Genomic DNA, 20,409 nt, shown 5'->3' with positions numbered 1-20,409 from the left:
CACCAAATGGATAAGGAACATGTGAAATAGCTTTTGGTTTGTATATCCTGCTCCTGTGCAATGCTGACCACAGTCAAACACATTTATCAGAGATCTCTCTGCCCTCAATCCATTTCCTGGCTTGTCCCTAGCACCACACACTCCTGAGTGGTTTCAGATAGCTGGCAGAACTGAAAACAAAGCAGCTTTGTGTTTTAATCATCCCTGCCGAGACCCTTAAATTGATGTTGATCTGGAAGTTCCTCAGCTGATGGAGGCTGGCGGCAGCCAGTGGCCCAGATAAGCCATTTCCAGCCCTGTGTGGGGATAAGGCCCAATATCTCGCTTGAAAGGAGTTGAGAGCACCCCTTCCAGTGGGGCAGTGGTTTTGATAGATTGTAAGAGATTTACCCTCGCAGCTGTAGCTGTAATGTATAGAAAAGCTACTTTTTCCTATTTTCAAATTATATTTGGTATCATTTTTTAACTCTCCCTCAGCAGTCTGAACAATTGGACTCATGATAGTAAGCAAGCTTGGCTTTTATAGGAAGAAGAATGTGACAAATAACTCCCATAAACGTGTTTACAGTTTGCACTATCATTTCTAAAATACCATTTCCTACATTGACACAGAGGAAATAAACAGTGGTAGGGGGAAGGTTTTACAGGTGCCAAGTCAGGATATGATCCCCCAAAACACAACAGCTTTGCTGCAAGAGCAGTGAGTGCTGTACAGTGTTTGTGCTGCTAGCAATTTGATATTCAGCTCCTCCAAGTTTTCTGTCCTGTGAGAGATTACAAGTTTTCAGCAAAATCCTGGGGGTAATCCTGCAGGATTCAGCTGTCAACAGCTGTGCTCACCACAGACTCCTCTGCAGGCCATTTTTGCAAGCAGCTGTTATCTACACACCATTCCATGCTGGGGCTGATCCGTGCTTCTTGTAAGACGTAAATTGCAATTGCCTCTGTATCCCTTATCATCACTTGATATTTCGAGTGATGCAGAAAATAAGGGCACACCGAGGGGTATGTCTCTCACAGCAGCATCCTCAGGAAAGGTAGTTTTCTGGGGAGCTGGGGAACAAGCCATGTAATTGTAGCTGCTCTAAAGGAGGTCTCCACTCCACTTTGGGCCTGTGGGAAAGGTTTCTTACCTTAGCTTTTCCCTTAAAGATGAGAAATCTTTGGCACAAAAGAGCTGTATGAGAGCAGGGGTTAGATTTCTGTCACCTCAGAAAGAAGATTAGCAAAGGGAGCTGTCAAGTGAGAGGAGATATCCTCTGCCCATGCTGTCATGCTAGATGCCAGAGGGACATTCCTGTCTCCTTGGTGACTGCTGCTAGCAAGACCTTAGCCTGGTTGTGGATTTTCTAAGTTTCAGTTTGTAACTGCCAAACCCACTCGTTTGTTCTTTTTTCTTGTTTTATTTTCCTCTCCTTTCCTCCTGCTTCTCTCCTCAATTCCTGCTTTCCTCTGTCATTTCTGCTGCTGCTGCTCTACACTATGGAGGCAGTTAGAGCTTGCAGTGCCCCCAGAAATCCTGTTGTGCCTACATTTTGCTTGCTCTAACCTAATGTCTACCTTCTGAAAGTACCTGAAACCCAGAAATAAAAACTGGTTTCGATGGTATGCACTTGAAAGCAGATTCATAGCCTGTTCTAATGTGCAGTGAAGGCACACTGGCTATCCTCAAATAAAACCAAGTGCTGACAACCTCATTTTCTCAAATAAGAGTATCCTCGTATTGGCTGCAATAGGAGGTTGGCTATTACTGACAAGCTCCCTGTGCAGACAAGTTAGTACAGCGAGCAAGGGCTGAAAGGAGCCGAGGCATGACTGAGCCTCATAATTATACCCAGATTAGACTTTTGCCTGAGGGCAAGGCACGGCAGGAGCAGCTCTGAACTGCTATCGTGGTCTGTAGTGTTTGAGCACAGACACATCCCTTGCAGTCCCAGTGAAGTCAGCAGAGCCAGGCCTGGCTGGAACACAGCCCTGTTATCTCTCCAGGAGTGCTGCTGACGGGGCAGGTGTAGGCTTGTTCTGGGCTGGGCTCTATGGTGTGGCCAGTTCAGGTTTGATCCAAAGCCACTCTTTTCCAGGAGGGTTTTGGGGGGCTGCCAGAGACACACAGTACAGGGGAGACCTGGAGTGGTCGAGGCTCCCCATTTCATGATGGTACAGGGACACCTTGGACCACCTCTGGAGAAGGTGCTTGTTCTCCTCTTGAGCTATATCCCCAGATGTTCTGAGCTTGTCCCCAGCACATGTTCCCTGAAGCTACCATGGAACTAACAGCAGGTGAACTCCAGCCTCTGGGTGGCTGAGGTGTCATCAGAGACCAGCTGTCAGATTTCCCTAGGCATCTCGTCACACAATGATGTGACCTGGGACTACAGCCTCCTGGAATCACACTGCTGCTTCTAAACACCAGTGCTGCCTTTGTGTTTGATTGACAAGGGATCAGGCAAGTCCTTGCTTGGTAGATGCAGGCATACCAGCACTGCTTGCTGGAGTTCTTCCAGGCATGCACAGAAACTGGGCTGTACCAGTACCAGTGCTAGCCCACGAAACGTGCTGTGGCTCTGACTATAAAGGACGCACCATTTCTCTACTACTGTCATTTGCCACAATAGTTTTGGGGCTTGTATGCAGTTAAGAGGGAAAGACTGTGCACTGCGTGAACCTTGCATGGTTGGCTGTGCTTGTCTGTGTCCAGCACAGCGTGGGGTGTGAGTCCTGTGCCCCTCTGTTCAGCTGATGAGTGCCCAGTGTTCTCACCTGGGCTCTGTAAGGACTTGGTCTTGCAGGGAGTAGATGGTGTGGGAGCAGCCTTGAATTTAACTCAAGAGTGTAGAAAAGGCTTGAGCCAAGACTTCTAGTAGAGCAGAGGCAGCTTTGCTGCTGGGTGTTTGTAATCAGTGTCTGTCTGTTGTACTCCCTGAAGTCAAGGTTAGAAAGTGTAATTTCTACTGGTCTGTGGCTCATCACAAACTGCTAATTTTGATTGAGCAGTCACTCCAGTGCAGCAGACTGGTCGTGTACCTGTGGATCAGACACTGTGAAGGACTCTCCAGTCTCTCTCCTGTCTGTGGTCAGGGATCATTGCAGACAGGAAAGAGATTTCATGTGCAAATGCTGGTTTGTTTCAGGTTTGCTTTTAGCTGTGTGCTAAGCCTCTACACAGACTTTGGATGTAGTTAACTGAGTGATACTTTGCTCAGTGCATTCTTTGTAAAATCTTGTGCAAACCAGAAAAGATTGTCAATGATAATCGCGGTGATTAGATTAGATCACTTCAGGGTTCCAGCCTCCCCAGAGTAAACATCTGTTTTCAATAACCTAAATGGCAAGATGCTGCACTATGAGCAAACTTGGCCTTCCTTAATCCAAGGGACTGTCTTTATTTACTGCTTTTTCTATGTATCTTCCTTTGCTTTTAAGTCTGTACTATGTTGTACTTTTGTGTGTACCCTTCTTTTGTTTCTTTTCAGCCATGTAGGAGTATACATTGTGGTTGCTCAGTATTGAGTGCTTCTGTTGCTTGCTATTGAATGCTGGTGCTGGTGTCATTCCAGTTAAGCTCTATGTACCTTTTGTCTCTGAAAATCAATGGAGAGCAAATTTAAAAGGAACTAAATTTCATAGTACCTTCCATTTAAAATAAATAATTCCATTTATGTTTGCTCATGATGAGAGAGGCTCTCAGGAGGTCGATCTGGGAGACAAAATACAGTTTGTGCTTTTAATAAATATCAGGAGCCTTTTTTCCTGTAGAAAACCTTGAATGCTTCATAGTCAATCTCATTGAAATTATATTCCCAGGCATTTTTTTGTTTCTAGCAGATGTTGCCTTGTGCTACAGTCTTGATGTGCAAACAAGTCAAGGGTCTTGGGAATTCTCTAGAGATCTTAGGTAGACATGTGCAAGATTAGCTACCACAGGCCATGTGGTGCTGCAGGTGTGGCAGTAGAGGTAGCAGGAAGCACCTGAGGTGACCTATTGCTGGTATCTTCCTGTGAGGAGTACAGATGTGCAGTGATAGCAGGAAAAATCAGATTGCAGCAAGTTCAGACTCCTCTGGGACTTGGGAAGATGCTAAGGTCTTGTTTGTTTAAACACTGCAGTGGGCTGGAAGCCTTGCAGAATAGACTTTGCCAAAGAAGAAGTTTGCTTAAGGTTTCTTAAAACAGGGGGAAAAGGAACATATTGAAAATAATTGAGTTTCTGGTGCTTTAAAAGCTTCTTAATATTCTTCAAGTTCTTTTTTCTGCGAAAGTATATTCTTTTGATTGCAGTTCAGGCTTAGCAGAGTACAGTACATCTTGCCACAGAATGAATAAGTGAGCTCAGTTCTGCAGCTGCTATTGAATGATGATGTTGGAGCATGCCTTGGCTTATCAGTGAAGGCTGCCTAATGTATTCCACCCAGCCTACCTGAGCGTGCTCTGCAGCAACAAACCCAATTAACTGTTTTTCTACCCACTGTATGAATGATTTCAGTGGTTAAGGGGGTGCTTTGTTTCACAGTATTGTGGTAAGCCATGCCAGAGCATGCACTGGCCATTTCTTGCACACCTCTGTCGCTTTCTACAGCCCAGAAAATGCACCAGGAGCTTGCCACAGCACAGTCTGGCCAGGCAGCTCATGAGCAGAGTGTGACTCATTAGCTTTACATTCATTAGTTTCTAAAAGCCTTCGGAATCAGATTTGGAAGCATGAGAAAGAAATTTACAGTCTATCCTACCAATGTGACAGAATGATGCAACTCAAAAAAAAAAAGGAAAAAAGAAAAACAGTGGGCCTCTCTGGGCCTTTCTAAGGGATTTTATTGTTCAGTTGTTGTTTTTCAAGATGCCTCAAACTATTTGGCTTTGTATTTGTCTGTTACCTTCAATTCAGTCCTCCCACAAAAAGTCAAATACCTGCTTTTACTGAATTATTAACAACAATGGATGGAGCTTACGTATCAATGAAAATTATGAACGTTTCCCAAGGCAATTGATTTAAATGGAGTTAAATTTAGTGGAAGCTTCTATTGGTGTAATGAATGCTCATTATAGAGCCTAATGTGCTTTAAGGGCTTGATAACCTTCTCAGTAGGGAAGTCAGGCTGCTGTTTTCCAGCAGAGGCACAGATGCTGTAGGGTGGCACTGCTGTCACTGCAACTGTGTCCCATTGCTAGGCTGGAGTGTTTCTCTTTAACCTTGTGTGTTTTTTCTCTTGCAGAAGACCACCTCCCAGCTGGCTTCCCGACCATCGACATGGGCCCGCAGCTGAAGGTGGTGGAGAAGGCCCGCACAGCCACGATGCTCTGTGCTGCCAGTGGGAACCCTGACCCCGAAATCTCCTGGTTCAAGGACTTCCTGCCCGTCGACACTGCCACCAGCAATGGGCGAATCAAGCAGCTCCGTTCGGGTAAGGTAGCGAAGCAAGTAAGCCTTCCCAGCCTCCTCACTCTTCCTCCCTTTTCTCTTTACATGCTGCTGTTATGTTTTCCCTGAAATGCAATTCTAAACCCAAATGTCAATTTGCTCTGAGCTTGTTTCTTTTACGATGTAAAAGCGGTTTTTGGAGCTGATCCTCTCTGGCAGGGTATCGTGGCTTGTTAAAATGTCTATTAGAGTGGACGTGCCTTTTGGAACATCACCTGGATACCTTCCTCGGTAGACCGTCTTGATACTGCCCCAAATCCTTGGTAGGCTCAGACATTTCACTACCAACTCAGTGGGTCTCAGGTGTTTTTAATAGGAGCACAGTGCAAATCAGGATAATGACATAGTGGTTGAGATTTTACAATCACTGGTCATATGCAACTTTACTCCTTATACACACTGCAAGACAATGCTCTGCTTTCCGTTGAGCTCATTGCCGTCCTTACTATGTGACACCACAAGCAAAAGAAAAATCCAAGAAGCAGCAATTCTGTGGATTTCAAAGGAAATGGACACAGTTTTGAAATATACCATTTATTTTTTATTTTTTTGTGTGACAAGCCAAATACTAGCTTTTGAAATACAGATGGTTATTTCTTGGGGTGGCTAAGAATGCACTCATTTTAGCAAGGAATTCTTGTTTTTCTGCTGCACTGTTCAATCTCCCAGGACTGTAAGGCCTATTAGAGAATTAAAGAAAATAAAATATTGCTTTAGTCACTGATGAAGTGGAGCTCCACAGTATGAATTAGAGTGGCTGTTTAACAAGGCACAGCACAACTACACAGCAGCTTTAGTGTAGTAGTGTAGTAGGAAAAAGCCCCCAGTGCCCTACACAAAGTCCAGAAGGGATCAGAGCTGGAACAACTTTGGTCTGGAGAGGTCTCATGCTTAAATATGAAGCAGACTGCCTTGTTTGGCCACAGTTATCTGTGGGCACTCAAAAGCTATTTGTTACAAGTGCTGCTGCGAGGGAATCACCATCTTCTAAACAAGGTGAACATCTTGAAACGTTTCTCCATAGCAGGAGCCTTCTGCATACATTTCATGATGCTTGGATGATAAGTAGGTTTGTACTTGGAGGAGTGGGTAAGTGAGACATCACTCTCAGCAAAAATAGAACCCAGCCTGACACTCCTGATCCCACCTTGATGTACCAGTGAATGCTAATTATACTAATGCATTTATAGTTTATGAAATTTCCCAGTGACCTTTAGCTTATCTCCCCCACAGCATGGTTTAATCTTGATCTGTTTGTGCTGGAAGAAAATATCACACTTGTTAATTATTCTGAGAAGCTTTAGGAAGCGCAATAGGAAAGTGCACATGGATGTGTTTCACTTCGTAGCTGACTAAATCAGCATCAGAAATTACCATAAATGAGCAGCAAGGCAGCCTCTGATGCACTTGCTGTACGTTCTCCAGCCTCCTTTTCACAGGCACTTGGCTGCCTCTCTACCAGCTGCTTCACAAGTTTGGTGAGACAGAAAGTTTAAAAACAAACTAGTAAAGCCTGTCACAGTGTCCAAGTTTTGATTCCTATTTGCTGTTCTTCAGCAACATCTCAATTGAATATTTCACCTGGGATTCAAACTCTAGAGCTGGCTGCTTGCGGAAGACACAGTAATTACCAAGGGAGGTGTCAAGGGAACCTTTTAGAAATCAATGAGCAACACACATCCTCAGACTCACAAAAGAAATTGATTAGCTCTCTAATGTAGTATGGGAGGTTTTTACAGTTCAATGCAAGACATTTCCAAATATGAATTTGAAGTTTTTCTTTTCAGGGATCTGGTGCTATAATGGCAAGATTCACCAAGGCTCTGCTCCACCCTGGCATGAGTGGGGAGTATGAAGTTTGCAGCTTCTCATGGGCCAGAGATGCAACCCTTGTTTGCATTTGTGGTTTTTTCCTGTATTTGTAATGGTCATAAAGTAGAGCCTGCACTTTGAAGTGCCTGAGTCCCACTTAAGTGACTGCAGCACCCTGTATGAGCAATGTGATGGCTTGAGCAGTTTCCCATTCACTCTGCAAGGTGTTAATTGAGCTCTCCAACACTACACCATAGTTGGGCAGAGTTGCTTTTCAAAGAAAAGAGTATTTAAATAGATGCCTCATTATATGGTAGAGTTTAATAGTTTGCAAAGTCTCTGCTCCATTAAGATCATATCTTATAGTCAGGCTGGCATATCTGCATGAATGTCAGTATATACTATCTCAATCTTAATATACCCTCATTTAATTTCGTTTAATTAAAACCCAATAAAAGCAAGACAGATGTAATATAGTTAAAATAGCTGCAGCACATTGTGAGCCCAGTACTGTGTATATAGTGTCCGACCTTCAATGAGTACATAATATATTAGTATTCAGATGTACCAAATTTAGGTCACGAAGGTCAAAGCAGCTTTGGAGTCTGATGTAGAGAGAGGGTTGAGGGATGATTCTGTGTCTTCAGGCTCCTAGTATGGTATAAATAGTTAGAGGTAAAGAAGCAGCATCTTTGGGAAAGGTGCTCTCTTCTGACACTCACAGTTATGTGGGCTGGCAGTGCTCTGGGGGCTTCAGGCAGGTCTTTGAACTTGCATGCAGTCAGATCATGTGCCCCAGGGGGCTCTGAACATCAGTTTCTAGAGTTCTGTTCATCTTCTGTCAAGGTACTAGAGTTTGTGGTTTAAGACATCCAAGCCACCATCATGGACTTTTTTAACCCCAGCAAACTGGTGTTTTTGTCAGGAGCAAATGGAGAGTTTATAAATCTGCCTTGTATCCTACTCTCCCTCTTTTAGTAATTATATCTGTATGTGTGTATATGCACTTTCCCTATTACACCTTCTGATATCATAACTCTATATTTGGAGGGGGTTTAAACTATTTCTTAGCATTGCTTAGTTTTTTCTTTCCAACTAAAGCTTAATTCCGTTTTAAATCCAGTTCTTGGGTAGTTTTGCAAGTAAGTGTTAGGCTAATAGCTATAGAGATGAGAACACAAATAAATACAGGGTTTCATCTCTATTTTCCTAGATCAAGGCAAAAGCAAGGTCTCTGACTCATTCTGGTTGTAGCAAATTCTCCCTTGTTCATCTTGCTAATACTTCCCGCCTCTTGTGGGGAGGCTGCTGTTCTGCAAGTGCAGTGACTCAGGACAACTCCCTGTTCTCCCCCCGGGGTGTGTAGCTTCACTCATTGCCTCTCAGTCAGTGACACAGGATCTAAGGCCAGCTCTGGGCTGAGAAACCTCCCCAGCATGCTAACGCATTTAAAATTTGTTTGGCTGAACTGATTTTAAAACTGTCCAGGCACTGTAGTATTGCAAGTGGTGGCACACATGAGTTCTGGCAGCCTAAGTCAATGCTGCACCTCTAACCATGTTTTAAAATCAGTTAATGATGTGGTGGAAGCTCTCGCAGTATAGATCAGATTGTGCTGATGCTTTACAGTTCTTCTGTACAGATTCTTGGATCAGAAGCTCCTAAAGGACTTCAAAGCAACTCAGTTGGAATTCATACTCTCAAAGCTCTTGAATGTCTCCAGTGATTTTCATAGCTGGAGAATTGCTCTTCCACCTAGCTCTTCAGAAAACCTATGAACAAAATGTCAAATTAGAATAAATAGCTATTCTGACTGTTAACATAAGTTTTTCCATGTAAGGAAACACCAGAAATTCAGAAAGTATTATCTTTCATCTAAGAGAGAACTTGGTATTACAAAAAGTATCATTCTCTTTTAATCACTTTCAGTTAACTCAATTACAGAACCATGCCCTAGACCCTAGTGTGACTTCCAGACAATTAAGTGCAAGTAAAGTATCAGAGAGGACTCTGCAGGTGACTTCAGTCACTCTCTGGAAAAGTGAAGGTGCCTCTAACACAGAAGCAGTGGGAGCTAGCTCACCATATCACCTTGCTGCATTTGGGCTCTCAGAGTTACCAGCAAGCATTTTCATTTAGGTTTGATCCTATCAGTAGAAACACTACTTTCTTGGAAGCAAAAGGAATACCCAACATGCACAGAGCTAACATGCAGAAAGAGGTGGTGCCTCTTTGTCCCAGTGAAGTGGCCATGATGTCCTCATCCTGCTCCAGTGATAATACCCAGCAGTCAGTATCCAGCAGATGTTCAGCTCTTAGCAAGGAACAGCTTCGAGTTCAGACATCAGATAGGCATTGACTTGCGACAAGATGTAAGGACAACGTAAAAGAATGGAGATTGGGTGGTTTCATCCAAAAGGATCAGGGAACCCACACAAGATGGATGCTCTCTCAGAAAGGACTGACTGGAAAAGGGTTGAAGCAATATAGTGGCCAACAACAGCCAGTTGACACCTGAATTTTTGTCTCCTGGAAGAACCTAACTGCACACCTGGGTGTTGCTGTGTGAGGTGCACACAGCAATTGTGGAATACCTTCAGACTCCCGGTGGCATCTGGTGGCAAGTAGTCTTTCATTTTTGGAAAGAGTTTCCACATAACCTATGCTAGGAAGTAGCCAAAAGCACTGTCAGAGTTCTCTCTCTGGGATTCAGTGTTGCGCTGCTCTAGTGCTCAGTTGCTGCTAGCACGAGCCCTGCTTTCTCTGCTGACATTGCTTTGGAGTGATTTTTTGGTGGTTTAGCTTCCTACAAGGAAGTGGTGTGTCAGTAAGCCTGTGGTGAGTTTGTCAGCAGAGTGAAGTCCCTTCTCCAACAGAATTCTCCACACTGGGAAACACTGACACACATAACCCCAGGGGGTTTTCCAGTGTATCATCCTATGCTTTTCCTTGCTTTGGGTGTCTGACTGGATGCTTCCAGTACACAGAGAATATCAGGGCCAGCACTCATTCCTGACTGAGTTGAATGTAAGGGGTGTTTCTCAGTGTCTGGTATCAAGAAGAGGAAGTAAACTCTCCCTCCTTATGAGCGTTTCAAACCTTTCAAACACAAGGAATTGGGTTTGAAGTTTGATCTTGGGGTGCCCTTTGCATAAAGCAGCCTGGTGATCACAGGGCACAAGTTGGCCTCAGTAACCATTTGAGTGATGGCACCTTCATCACTTGATGGACTCTCTTATGTTGGCACTCTGTGGCCTGTGTGCTGTGATTTGTCCCTTTGAGGGACACCCTGAAAGGACAACAGCCAGAGATGAATCATCAAATGATGTGAAGAATAAAGGGAAACTTCAGTTTGTTCCTTCTGGATGAGAAAATTTGGGGTCCAACTGAAAAGCCTTGTGCACCCTCTGTAAATGGTGTCCTCTGAGTGAAAAGCGAATGTCTTAACTTTGTAAAGGTGAGAGAGACATGGAACAAACACTGCAGTAAATACAGCAAGCCTCTGTGTTGCTCCCACAAGGGTTGGATTGCATTCAGGAGCAGGAGGATTGGGATTTAACTCATAAAATTTAGCTGGCCACATTTAACATTTTAGGGAATCTGCTTCAAGTATGCAGTTGCTTCTAGAGCTCTGTATGGACAATTGCATAATAGAGAAAGAGTTGAGCCTCTGCAGGGAGTAGATAAAAAGATTTCCTGCAAATCTTTTCAGTTCTAGGACAGAGCAACAAACCCTATTTCAGCCAGATGAGAGATAAGGATGTAATGTTTTCAGCCCCTTGGGCTTGTACTCAAAGTGTTGCACCATTCCCATGGGAAGTGACACATGGTGGTGATGCTTTTCTTAACTCTGAAAATTGGAAAGGATGAGGTGGGGTGGGGGACACACAGTACACTAGAGCAGGAATGCCCTTGACCAAACAGGGCAAAACTGTCACTTGGCAAACTTTCCAAACAGGCAAAAAGAAATAACCCTGTTTTCCATGGCTGTGCTATTCCATGCAAATATCTCTGGGTATAATTGTTCTGTTAAGAGTAGCAGTAGTTACTAAGATACATAAGTAAGCAGCAAATTATTATTCCAAGAGAGAGATTACCCACAACTTCAGTCTCTGCAAGATTTTTCCTGATGCTTCAGTCATCTCTGGATAGAAGGCATCAGAAAATATAATGAGATATAAAGTTAAAACTGTATAACGTCATCTTGGCAGAGGAAAATGCTAAAATGAGTAGTTTGAGTTGCGCTCCTGCTTCAAAAAAGGGACTCTGCCTAAAGGAAGGGTAGTTAGAAAAGAAAAAGAATAAATATAAATATTGTAATTACTTTTTAAGAGGCAAGTTAAATGTGCTTAAAATATGCCTTCTTTGTATTTACAGAAATTCTTTTCTGTCTTTCTTTCCCATTGGGTGATCATTGTTGTGGATAATGGAATGAGCTGTAAATCTGAGATACACGACACTCTTGTATGCATACTGGTATTTATTAATCAATACACTGAACATGATTTGACACACTGTGTCCTGTTTAACCCTATTTTTCTGTCTGTTTAAACTCCTCAGTTTTCTTTGGTAAGTGCTTGGTATTCAGATCCTACAAATCTGCATAAAACCAACACATACCATGAACTGCCTACAGATTAAATTTGCATGAATCTCTCCCTTATACTAACAGCCTTCATATGTGCAAATTAAGACCAAGGGGACAAAAGTGAGGATTAGAAGGGTTCCCTGCCAATTTGCCCAGCTGGAGCTTCTCCATCATGCTTCAGTATTGATTGTACACTGAACTCAAGACACTGACCAGTGGAGCCTCCACTTGCTAAATACCTTGACCTCATAAAATGAACCTTTAAAGATTATTGCAACAGGATAATTTAACCTTACTCCCAGAGAAGCCCTCCTTATAAGATACTCTTCATTACAGCATGTAAAATTATCTCCAGTGCCTTATAAAGAGGGTAGGGATTCCTTTCTTCTGCAGACATCCAAATTAGACAGGAACAACAGAGGTCTGGCTAGCGTGCCATTGTAACGTTACCAGAAACCACTTCATTTCGAAATATTTCTGTATGTAAAGTTAATTCTGCATGACACCAATTTCTTTGCCAGAGGGAACCCGATGCAAGGGTTATGTGAATGTGGAGAATGACTCAAAACTGATTTATTACACTTTCCTTTTAGTTTAATGTCTTTAAGCGAGCAGATTTTGTCCCACTGGTCATTCTAACCTCAAAGCCAAATTGCACCGAGTGCCCGCAGCCATGCGCTTTCCACCCGTCCTGCCCAGCACACTCACAGTCACAGAGCCCCAGGACACACCCTCCTTGTTTTGTATGAGGAATGAAGGGGCACTGCACCATCTCCCCAAAGTGTCCTCCATCTCAACTGCTTGAACACTGGTGTGGGTGAATGCAAGTGGTGAGGCCAGCCAGCAGTGCCACCATGGCAGCTTAGTTTGGCCCCAGTTCGTGAGGGTGGGGGTTTTAATGGCAAGATGCAGGGCTGGATGCTGCACTCCTGAAAGCAATAAGCTTTACTAACCTCCTGAGAGTGTCACTCTGACTTTTATTGCACATCAGTTTCTTTTTGTTTATTCCTGTCACGCTAATACAAATTCTAGCTTTAAAAAAACTTTCTGCTTTTTAGTTATAATTTTCTTCCTTTCCTCTTTGTACTAATGCTTCTCTCTAATCTTATTTGCATTCAAATTACCTCACCAGGTGGTACACCGATCAGAGGTAAGAATGCTGAAATGTGCCTCCAGTTGTCACGTCACTCCATCTCCTGTCTGCCTTGTCCCTTCTCCTCCGGTGTTTCTCATCTCCAGCTTTTACTCTCAGCCCTAACTCTGCCAGTGCTCTCGCTCATCTGCACTCTCCCACTAGTGTGTTTATTTCAGTTGGGTTTCAGCGTGATTTCTTGTAGACTCATCCATTGCAATTTTGCACTGTTGAAAGGGGGTTATTCAACGGAAAGTTTGCAAAAGTTTGGGAGATGCTCCCAGGCCTCCACCACAGGAGAGTTGACATCTATTGCAGCTCCTGAAAGTCTCTGTACTTCCCACACAGTTGTGACCTTCTGAGGTCTTGTGTCTTGGGGGTTTTAGATGGATTGCTTTGGTGTAAGTGTATGGAGGTAACATTTTCACAAGAGAATAGTCAAATTCATCTGTGCTGCTGCTGATGGTCATGAAACTATAAATGGAAAGAGAAAAATTCTTGAAAGGTTGAGCAAATGTGGCTCTGGGATAAGAGGCGTGTTTGTGTTCCTCATGCACTCACCCTCTAATGTGATGGCATAGTTGAGAACCACTGACCCAGACTCCCCTTTCTGAGCTGGACATTCTGATGTTGTTTTGCATCATTAAGGTTATTTTAAATAGATAAATCAGAAGCATGTCTGGCTGTTTAAGCCCTCATTAATTAAACCCAGCCCTGGTTTGACAGCCCAGCCCAGTCTGGTGCACAGTCCCTGTAGTTTTCACAGCCTGTGTGCACCAGTAATGACTTTCCAATTGGAGTGTTGTTTTTTCTAGCCTAAACACTCAAAGTTGTCTCTTTAGATTAACTTTAGCGTGTTAATCAGCGTTATGTGCTAAGGCCCTTCTGAATTCTCTTGTGATTTTGGTTACCCCTCTTGATTGACCTCTGGATTTCTTGACAGAATGACTGCTACCTATAAATCAACACAACCTCGTTCGTTCAGTTTTCCCCCTTCTCCCTTTTCCTCGCCCTTTTCCCTGAATCACTGCTGGAAGTTAATAATCTTACTCTTGGAACTGGTTCTGTTGCTGGGGGTTAATGTTTTCAGCTCCTGTTAAGTGATCTTAGAGTAAATGTGAATTGGTGTTTGATATGTATTTGCATTAAGTTGCCTTTGTAGCAAATCTAGGTCAGGGAAGAAGACTGCAAACCTTATTTTTATATGAATGGGCTTACGTATCTGTCATTCCTCCCTTTGGAACACTGGAGATTGACAGCTGTGATGTTACAAACTCCTTAAAACTATTTCTTCATCTCCTATTTCTACTGGAAATGCTAAAATGAAGTGACAGATGGAATGCTAACTCGCCATCCGCTCTGAGCTGCCGGCCGAGCACGCTGAGCGTGCAGCCATCCCAGGGCCTCCCCGCACGCTTTGCTGCATGCCCGTCCTAGCTGATGGCATTAGTGACTCAGCACCAGAACCACATGGATGCTCCATACGTCCTGCTTGGGAACCGATGGCATCTCTGTGAAAAGAACCATCCATTTCATAAAACATAAGTTTCCCGCACCCCCACCCCCTTCCCACCCACGTTTGAGTCCTGATGAGGTATTTTAAGAGTGTTCTTGACATTATTTAAAATATATGTGTCCTGTTTGAATGTCAAATATGACATTTCTGTGAGAGCAAACAGAAGCCACGTGCTGCTCTCTGGCTTCTCCTAGAGGATTTCTGTCAGCCTGATGCCTTTTATTTAAAATGGAGGTCACTGAATTTCTAAAGATAATGACAGATTAGATCAAAGTGCTTTTATGATGGTGAGGTTGTGTCCATGTAGAAGTGACTGTTCTGCCATGTTCTATACCCAGCTGCACTCTTGTTCCTCATTAAGGTAAGTTTGATGCTTTGGAATCCATTAATTTGGTCTGAAAGGAAGGGTGAACTAATTACTCTAAATGAACCCTTTTGGTAATAATGTTCGGGGGGAAGGGGTGGTTTTGGTGTGATTTCATTGCTGCTGTGACTGTGTTGCTAGGAGTTGTGTGTCTGGTGTTCTTGGGATGGTATCCAAGGCATTTCTGTCAGAGCAGTGGCAAGCCCACCTGGAGGGAACAGCATGTGGTTAGACAGAGGATGACCTGAGATAGTCTACCACACACCCCTCCAAACACAAAGAGATTTTTATCTCTAAACAAACGCTTTTGACCTTACCCACACATATTTGGTCCTTTCTGTCCAAGACATCTCTGGCTTCCCTTAAATGGGAGGAACTCCCATCCATAATTCAGAATTTCCATTTGTAGCTTCACTCTTTACCCCTCTGGGACTGCCCCCGATAGTAATTTAATCTTGAAATCACTGTTTGTTCATCTGAAAGACATAGAGCTGGCAAATGCCTGTCAGATTAGGCAAGAGCTGGCTTCTTAAGGTGACCCACAGATAGTATCAGCAAATACATGTTTAAGCAAGTTCTGCCCCATTTATATTTTGAAAGTAGAATGTAAGATGTTGGTTTCCAGCATTTCTCTGCAATTTAACTCACTCAGCCCTTTGTGAAACCTGGCTGCATTTTCCTGGTCTGGGCTGTAAGAGAGAGGAGAATGCAGTTGTGTTTCTAGTGGGTGCTGGACTGAGCTGACACTAGATTGGATGCACATCAGGAGGTAAAGAAACATCATCATCTCAGGCATTATCCCTTTCCAGTCAGATTTATTTGTTACTTTTCTGTCACCACAGGAAATATCAGAGGTTCCTATACATAAGAGTATTTCTTCTTGCAGACGTCAGCGTAGCAGAGGTCTGTCTGAATTAACTTTAGATCAGCTCACTTGGGTGTCAGAAGCTGTCTGGGAAGCCAGGTAAACACCCGCACCAACTTGTGTATAGCTGCAGCTAAACCTTTCCAGTCCCAAGTGAACTGGTTTAAATATAGCTCCATTATTTCAACGCTATCCTGCGAGCTGGAGCGTAAAGCTATCCAAAGAGATTAGAGGAAGCTAAAAGAATTTTGCTGTCTCTTTTTGAGGATGTGTTTGTACATTTGGTTGTACTTTGTGTATTATAGGATTTTCTTTCTGTTTCTTGAGCTTTTCCAGTCACCAAAGGAAAGCAAAAGAAAAACAATTTTAAAATGAGATCTGCTTGTAGGAGAAGTGTCAGGGAGAGGCTGGGTGGGGTAGTGCCTGGAAATGCCTGTAATGCCGTTTTTCTTACTGTCACATTCAGATTGACTCATGTCCCTGTAGAAGCACACAGAGGTGTTACTGTGCTTTTGACAGTGCTGTAGTTTTGCTTCTGAGGCAGAGTCCCCCGAGATTCCCGGTACCTGCTAGTGAGGGATCAGAGCATCCTGAAAATCTCCTGTCTAAGAGGAGGCCTCACGCTGCCGAGAATGTTGGGTCTCCTTCCCTCCCTCTCTGCCTGAGTCCAGCTCCTGGCAGCAGTCAGGTACTATCAGCAGCTGCCTCTGGTGCTCAGAAGAGTGATTTCTCAGCAGTGCTGCCATCCAGAACAGGCCCCTTGTATGTCAATCCCCATCCTTGCAGGCATAATAACCATAATGAACACTAACAATGAAAATACATTTGTAGTTACCTTGTTTTGCATATTTGGCAGTGCCAATAGCTTGTGGAGGCTAGGTACAATCCTCTAGAACAGCTGGGAGATGCTGCTGTTATAAATTACCAAAAATAGTGAATGTGGGAAATGCTTATTTTCATTTTTAGTGACTCTCACATGGTTTGGTGTTTTTTCACAGCTCCCACAGCAAGTGTTTGTTATCTCAGGCAGCAGCCAGGATGTCAGAGTCCAACTCTCCCATTGTCAGGGCTTCACATTGTTTCTTTGTCCACCATATTCACATTTATGAGTCATTATTTGGTCTGGGATTGTCTCTGACCCTACTGCACAGCTGTCTGGATTTATTCAAGAAATTCTCCTTCCCTAGGAGGAAATTTTTAGCAAAAGGGATTGAGACCCTCACCTGAGCACTTGTTGAAGAGGGAACTGGCTGAAGAGGGTGCTAAGAATACTGCTGGAGGATAAGTCAGTATTTTTGTGAAAGAAGCTGATGGGAAGCAGGGGTAGAGAAAAGGGAGGGGTTTATGATAGCCATGTGCTCTAGTGTGCAGGTGGGCTAAATTTGCCTCTGCTGAGAGGAAGGGCCCTGGTCAGGTAGCTGGGTTCATTGCATCTGCATTACAAGTGCTTTCCTTAGATGAGGGCTGTGTCTGCAGCCTGGTTTCTCTGACTCTTGGGTGCTTAGAGGAGCATTTAATTCCATGTCTGATTTTATAACCGGGGCAAAAAGTCAGCCTCGGTTGTGAGCCCAGAGGACTGAGGCTGTGAATGCCCTGGTAGAGAAAAAGAGCTGTTCCCACTGCTGGGGACGGAGCTCCAACCTGAATTGATAAAGAAAAGCATTGCCCCATGAGCTCTAGTGTTTGGCTCCATGTGGTGCTCTCTGGAAGAAGAGAGCACAAGCTCCCAATGAGCTATGGAGCAGGATTTCAGAGAGATCAATTTGTATGGCAGCTCAGAGCCTTTTACATTTGAGTTGTCACCTGGAGAAGAGAGTGACAAGCCCTCCATGGCACAACAGTACCCAGCACTGCCAAAAATCGTCCCTTATCAGGATCTGCCTTCCACTCTTTCTCTGTGCAGGGCACTTTTTAAATGCTTCTTTTAAGCACTGTCACTGCAACTAATGATTCTGCCTGAGCACAAGTATATTTGAATAGATAAGTATCTTGGAAAGCTGCTAACAGGGCTGTTGTCTGTGCCCAAGTTAAAGAGCAAAAGCAAAACTAGGAGAGGAAAGGGAGAGGCTGGCAAGAAGATACCAGCACAGAGTAAAGAGGAATAAGGAATGTAAAGTAAGGAATGCTTGTCTGTCAGCAGGGCTGACTCCTGCCCTCAGCCCTAGAAAACTCTGCCTTGTCACCATTCTCCCTGGCACGGGATAGCTGCCAGGGTTTTTCTCAGGAGCTGTCAGCTCTCTGATAAGCTGAGATGTGTTATCAGGAGCAGGTGTGAGGCACAAGCAAGACTGGTGTGACATGGCAGTGTGGTGAGGAATTGTTCCCTCTTCCTTTGGAGCCCTGCTGCAGAGGAGCAGCGGGGGTCAAGTGGTGCTCAGCAGGGACAGGTTTCACTCTGATGTGCGTGTGCTGCTGCAGAGCCCCCCAAGCTGCCAAACAAGCTGTTCACTGCTCCTCTGTGTGCTTGTATCCATGTCCTGGTAGATGGTCCTCATGCATCCACCAAAGCCCTGCTGTCTGATTGCACGTCAGGACTCAGCCACACAAGTGGGAACAAGGCACCTGGCACAGGAGCACTGGGGGAGTCCATGTGGGAAGTCTGCAGTAACATCCTGTGTGAACGAGTCCTCACTCAGCAGCTTATGCAACATAAATCCCAAAGTAATGAATAAAAGTAAATCAGCCTTTCTAGCCCTGGTTTGCAGAGGCGCAGAAGATTATGAGATGTTGACAGGGCTAGGAATAGAAATCAGATCCTTTGCACTTGTCAAGGCAAAGAATTCACTGCGCTTTTGAGCGTCTTTGGATGCAGCTTCCGTGAGTTTCAGGGAAACATGCTACTCAGAACTCAGCTCTTAACTTTCCTGTACTCTATGTGTCCTGTCCAGCCTAGACATGAACCCTCCAAGAGATGATGTCTTTCTTTCTCTGGGATCACTGAACTAGGGCTGAGAGCATTTCATAGGAAGTTTTTTCCCAAGTCTCAGATGCATGTCTGTCTCCAGCTTTCTAAATCCAGAAATGTCTGAGCTTTTTAACTTTATTCATAAATCTCTGTTCTCTGAGACACCCTACACTTTCTTGGATCCATCACTTAGTTATAGGTTGTCCTTCAAAAAAACCCCTACAGCCCTGCTGAGTGCAATCAGTTTACCATGATCCTTCCAGTTTCTGCTGGCTGTCAGTTATGCTGCAGGATCTGTATGTTTGTCTAATGATGATTTATTGCAGAACCTATTTTCTTTCTGTTTCATATGAAAGGTTTGTGTTAACTTCCTTCTGCTTTGGGTTCTTGACTTCCTCTTGACGCACCCTAATTTGAATAGTTGTGCCAACCCAGACAAACCAGAGTCCCTTGCCCAATGTCCCTGAGCAGTTTGTAGGAAGTTGCTGACACATTGCATGTTTATAGTATGATTTCAGAAATTGGTCCGTGTTGACAGGCAATAACAGCATTTCTTTTGAAACTCCTCTCATTTTCTTCATACTCTTTTTTTCTTTCCACTATTGAGGTCCCTAAAGATGAAAAACAGTTTGATTGACATTTAAGAGGCATGGTGATCACGAGTGTAAAGGGTAAAAAAATACCAGTGATATGTATTAAATGGCTAAAAGGGTCATATGTTTACAGCAGAATTATCTAGGGATCTTACTTTTTCTCAGGCAGACACTACTATCACTTGAAGCTGTCTCTGCTTCCAGCCCAGCCAGTTGGGTTTTTTATTAAGCTTGGGTATATTTTGCAACAGACAGCTTTTTCCAGACAAGCTTGATGGAAGCACTTGGAATGAGCTCTGCAGCACATGCATGCCCAAGGAATGATAAGCAGAAATTACAAAGGGGGGGATAATATATGGTGAGTTCCAAGAGAATCTTCCTGACAGAGAGCATAACCAGGCAGTGGCATCAATTCCTTGAGGAAGTGGTGAAAGACCTATCACTTGGCACATTTAAAATGGAATTGGACACAAGACAAGTACATTTACAATAGGGAACTATCCTGCCCTGGCCCCCAGGGATGCACGAGGTAACCTAATAGGTCTTTTCCATTTCTAGATTCTCTGATTCTCTGTATCTTGTCAATGCTGGCAAACTTTGTCCTGCTCCACTGCCTATCATGCTGCTGTCTGCTTGAAGATGTTTTTCCCAGACAGGATGTAGAAATTCACTGTTTTTCCTTGAATCAAGCAGCAGAGTTCTGTAGGCTTCAGCCTGCGGGTGTCCAGAGAGTGCCGTGGCCAGGCAAGCTGGCAGGTCCTTTTGTTAGTAGGTGGAAATACTTTTTGCAAACGAGCTTTCTCTGTCTAGCCTCATTTCCACACTAATGCAGCAATAGGGAGGGCTCTGTACATCATTTTTATTATATGGCAGAACCCAGGGAAGTTCATTTTTCCCCATGACATATAGGCTTATGCTACAGTCTCAATTTATCCTTCTAAATAATGTAGGTGGCAGTGGTTGATTCACATTAGTTTTTCTTCTGTTCTGATGATAAGAAAAACTGAGTTTGACCTCTGCAGCTTGAACCAGCAAGAAGGGAGAAGGCAATTTCACCAGCTATTCTCAGTGCAGCTCTCAGTGGTCATTTTCAACCGTGGCAGGCAGAAATGAGTTCAGATCATTACAAGCAATGGGGTTAACATTTTTTAGTTTGGTATATGGTTTGTGAGCAGAGTTCCCTTCTTGCAGGCAATACTAACCAGCAGAATCTGAGCA

General features: G+C 43.9%; 1 protein-coding gene across 13 annotated transcripts in view; it reads left to right on the top strand.

The window, feature by feature from the left end:
- Window positions 1–20,409, top strand: part of PTPRF (protein tyrosine phosphatase receptor type F) — a 374,864-nt gene that overhangs the window by 263,024 nt on the left and 91,431 nt on the right. For 7 of the 13 annotated variants that reach the window (XM_066556139.1, XM_066556138.1, XM_066556137.1 and 4 more), the window contains exon 6: window positions 5,211–5,399. In XM_066556139.1, the coding sequence (XP_066412236.1) occupies window positions 5,211–5,399 (189 nt within the window). Of the gene's footprint in view, window positions 1–5,210; window positions 5,400–12,948; window positions 12,967–20,409 lie in introns of all 13 variants that reach the window. The other 6 variants (XM_066556135.1, XM_066556134.1, XM_066556132.1 and 3 more) reach the window with 1 other exon arrangement.

This window comes from Molothrus aeneus, chromosome 9, assembly GCF_037042795.1.
Source record: "Molothrus aeneus isolate 106 chromosome 9, BPBGC_Maene_1.0, whole genome shotgun sequence".
Taxonomy (NCBI): domain Eukaryota; kingdom Metazoa; phylum Chordata; class Aves; order Passeriformes; family Icteridae; genus Molothrus; species Molothrus aeneus.
The sequence above is the reverse complement of the archived record's forward strand: the minus strand, read 5'-3'. Positions and strand labels throughout refer to the sequence as shown.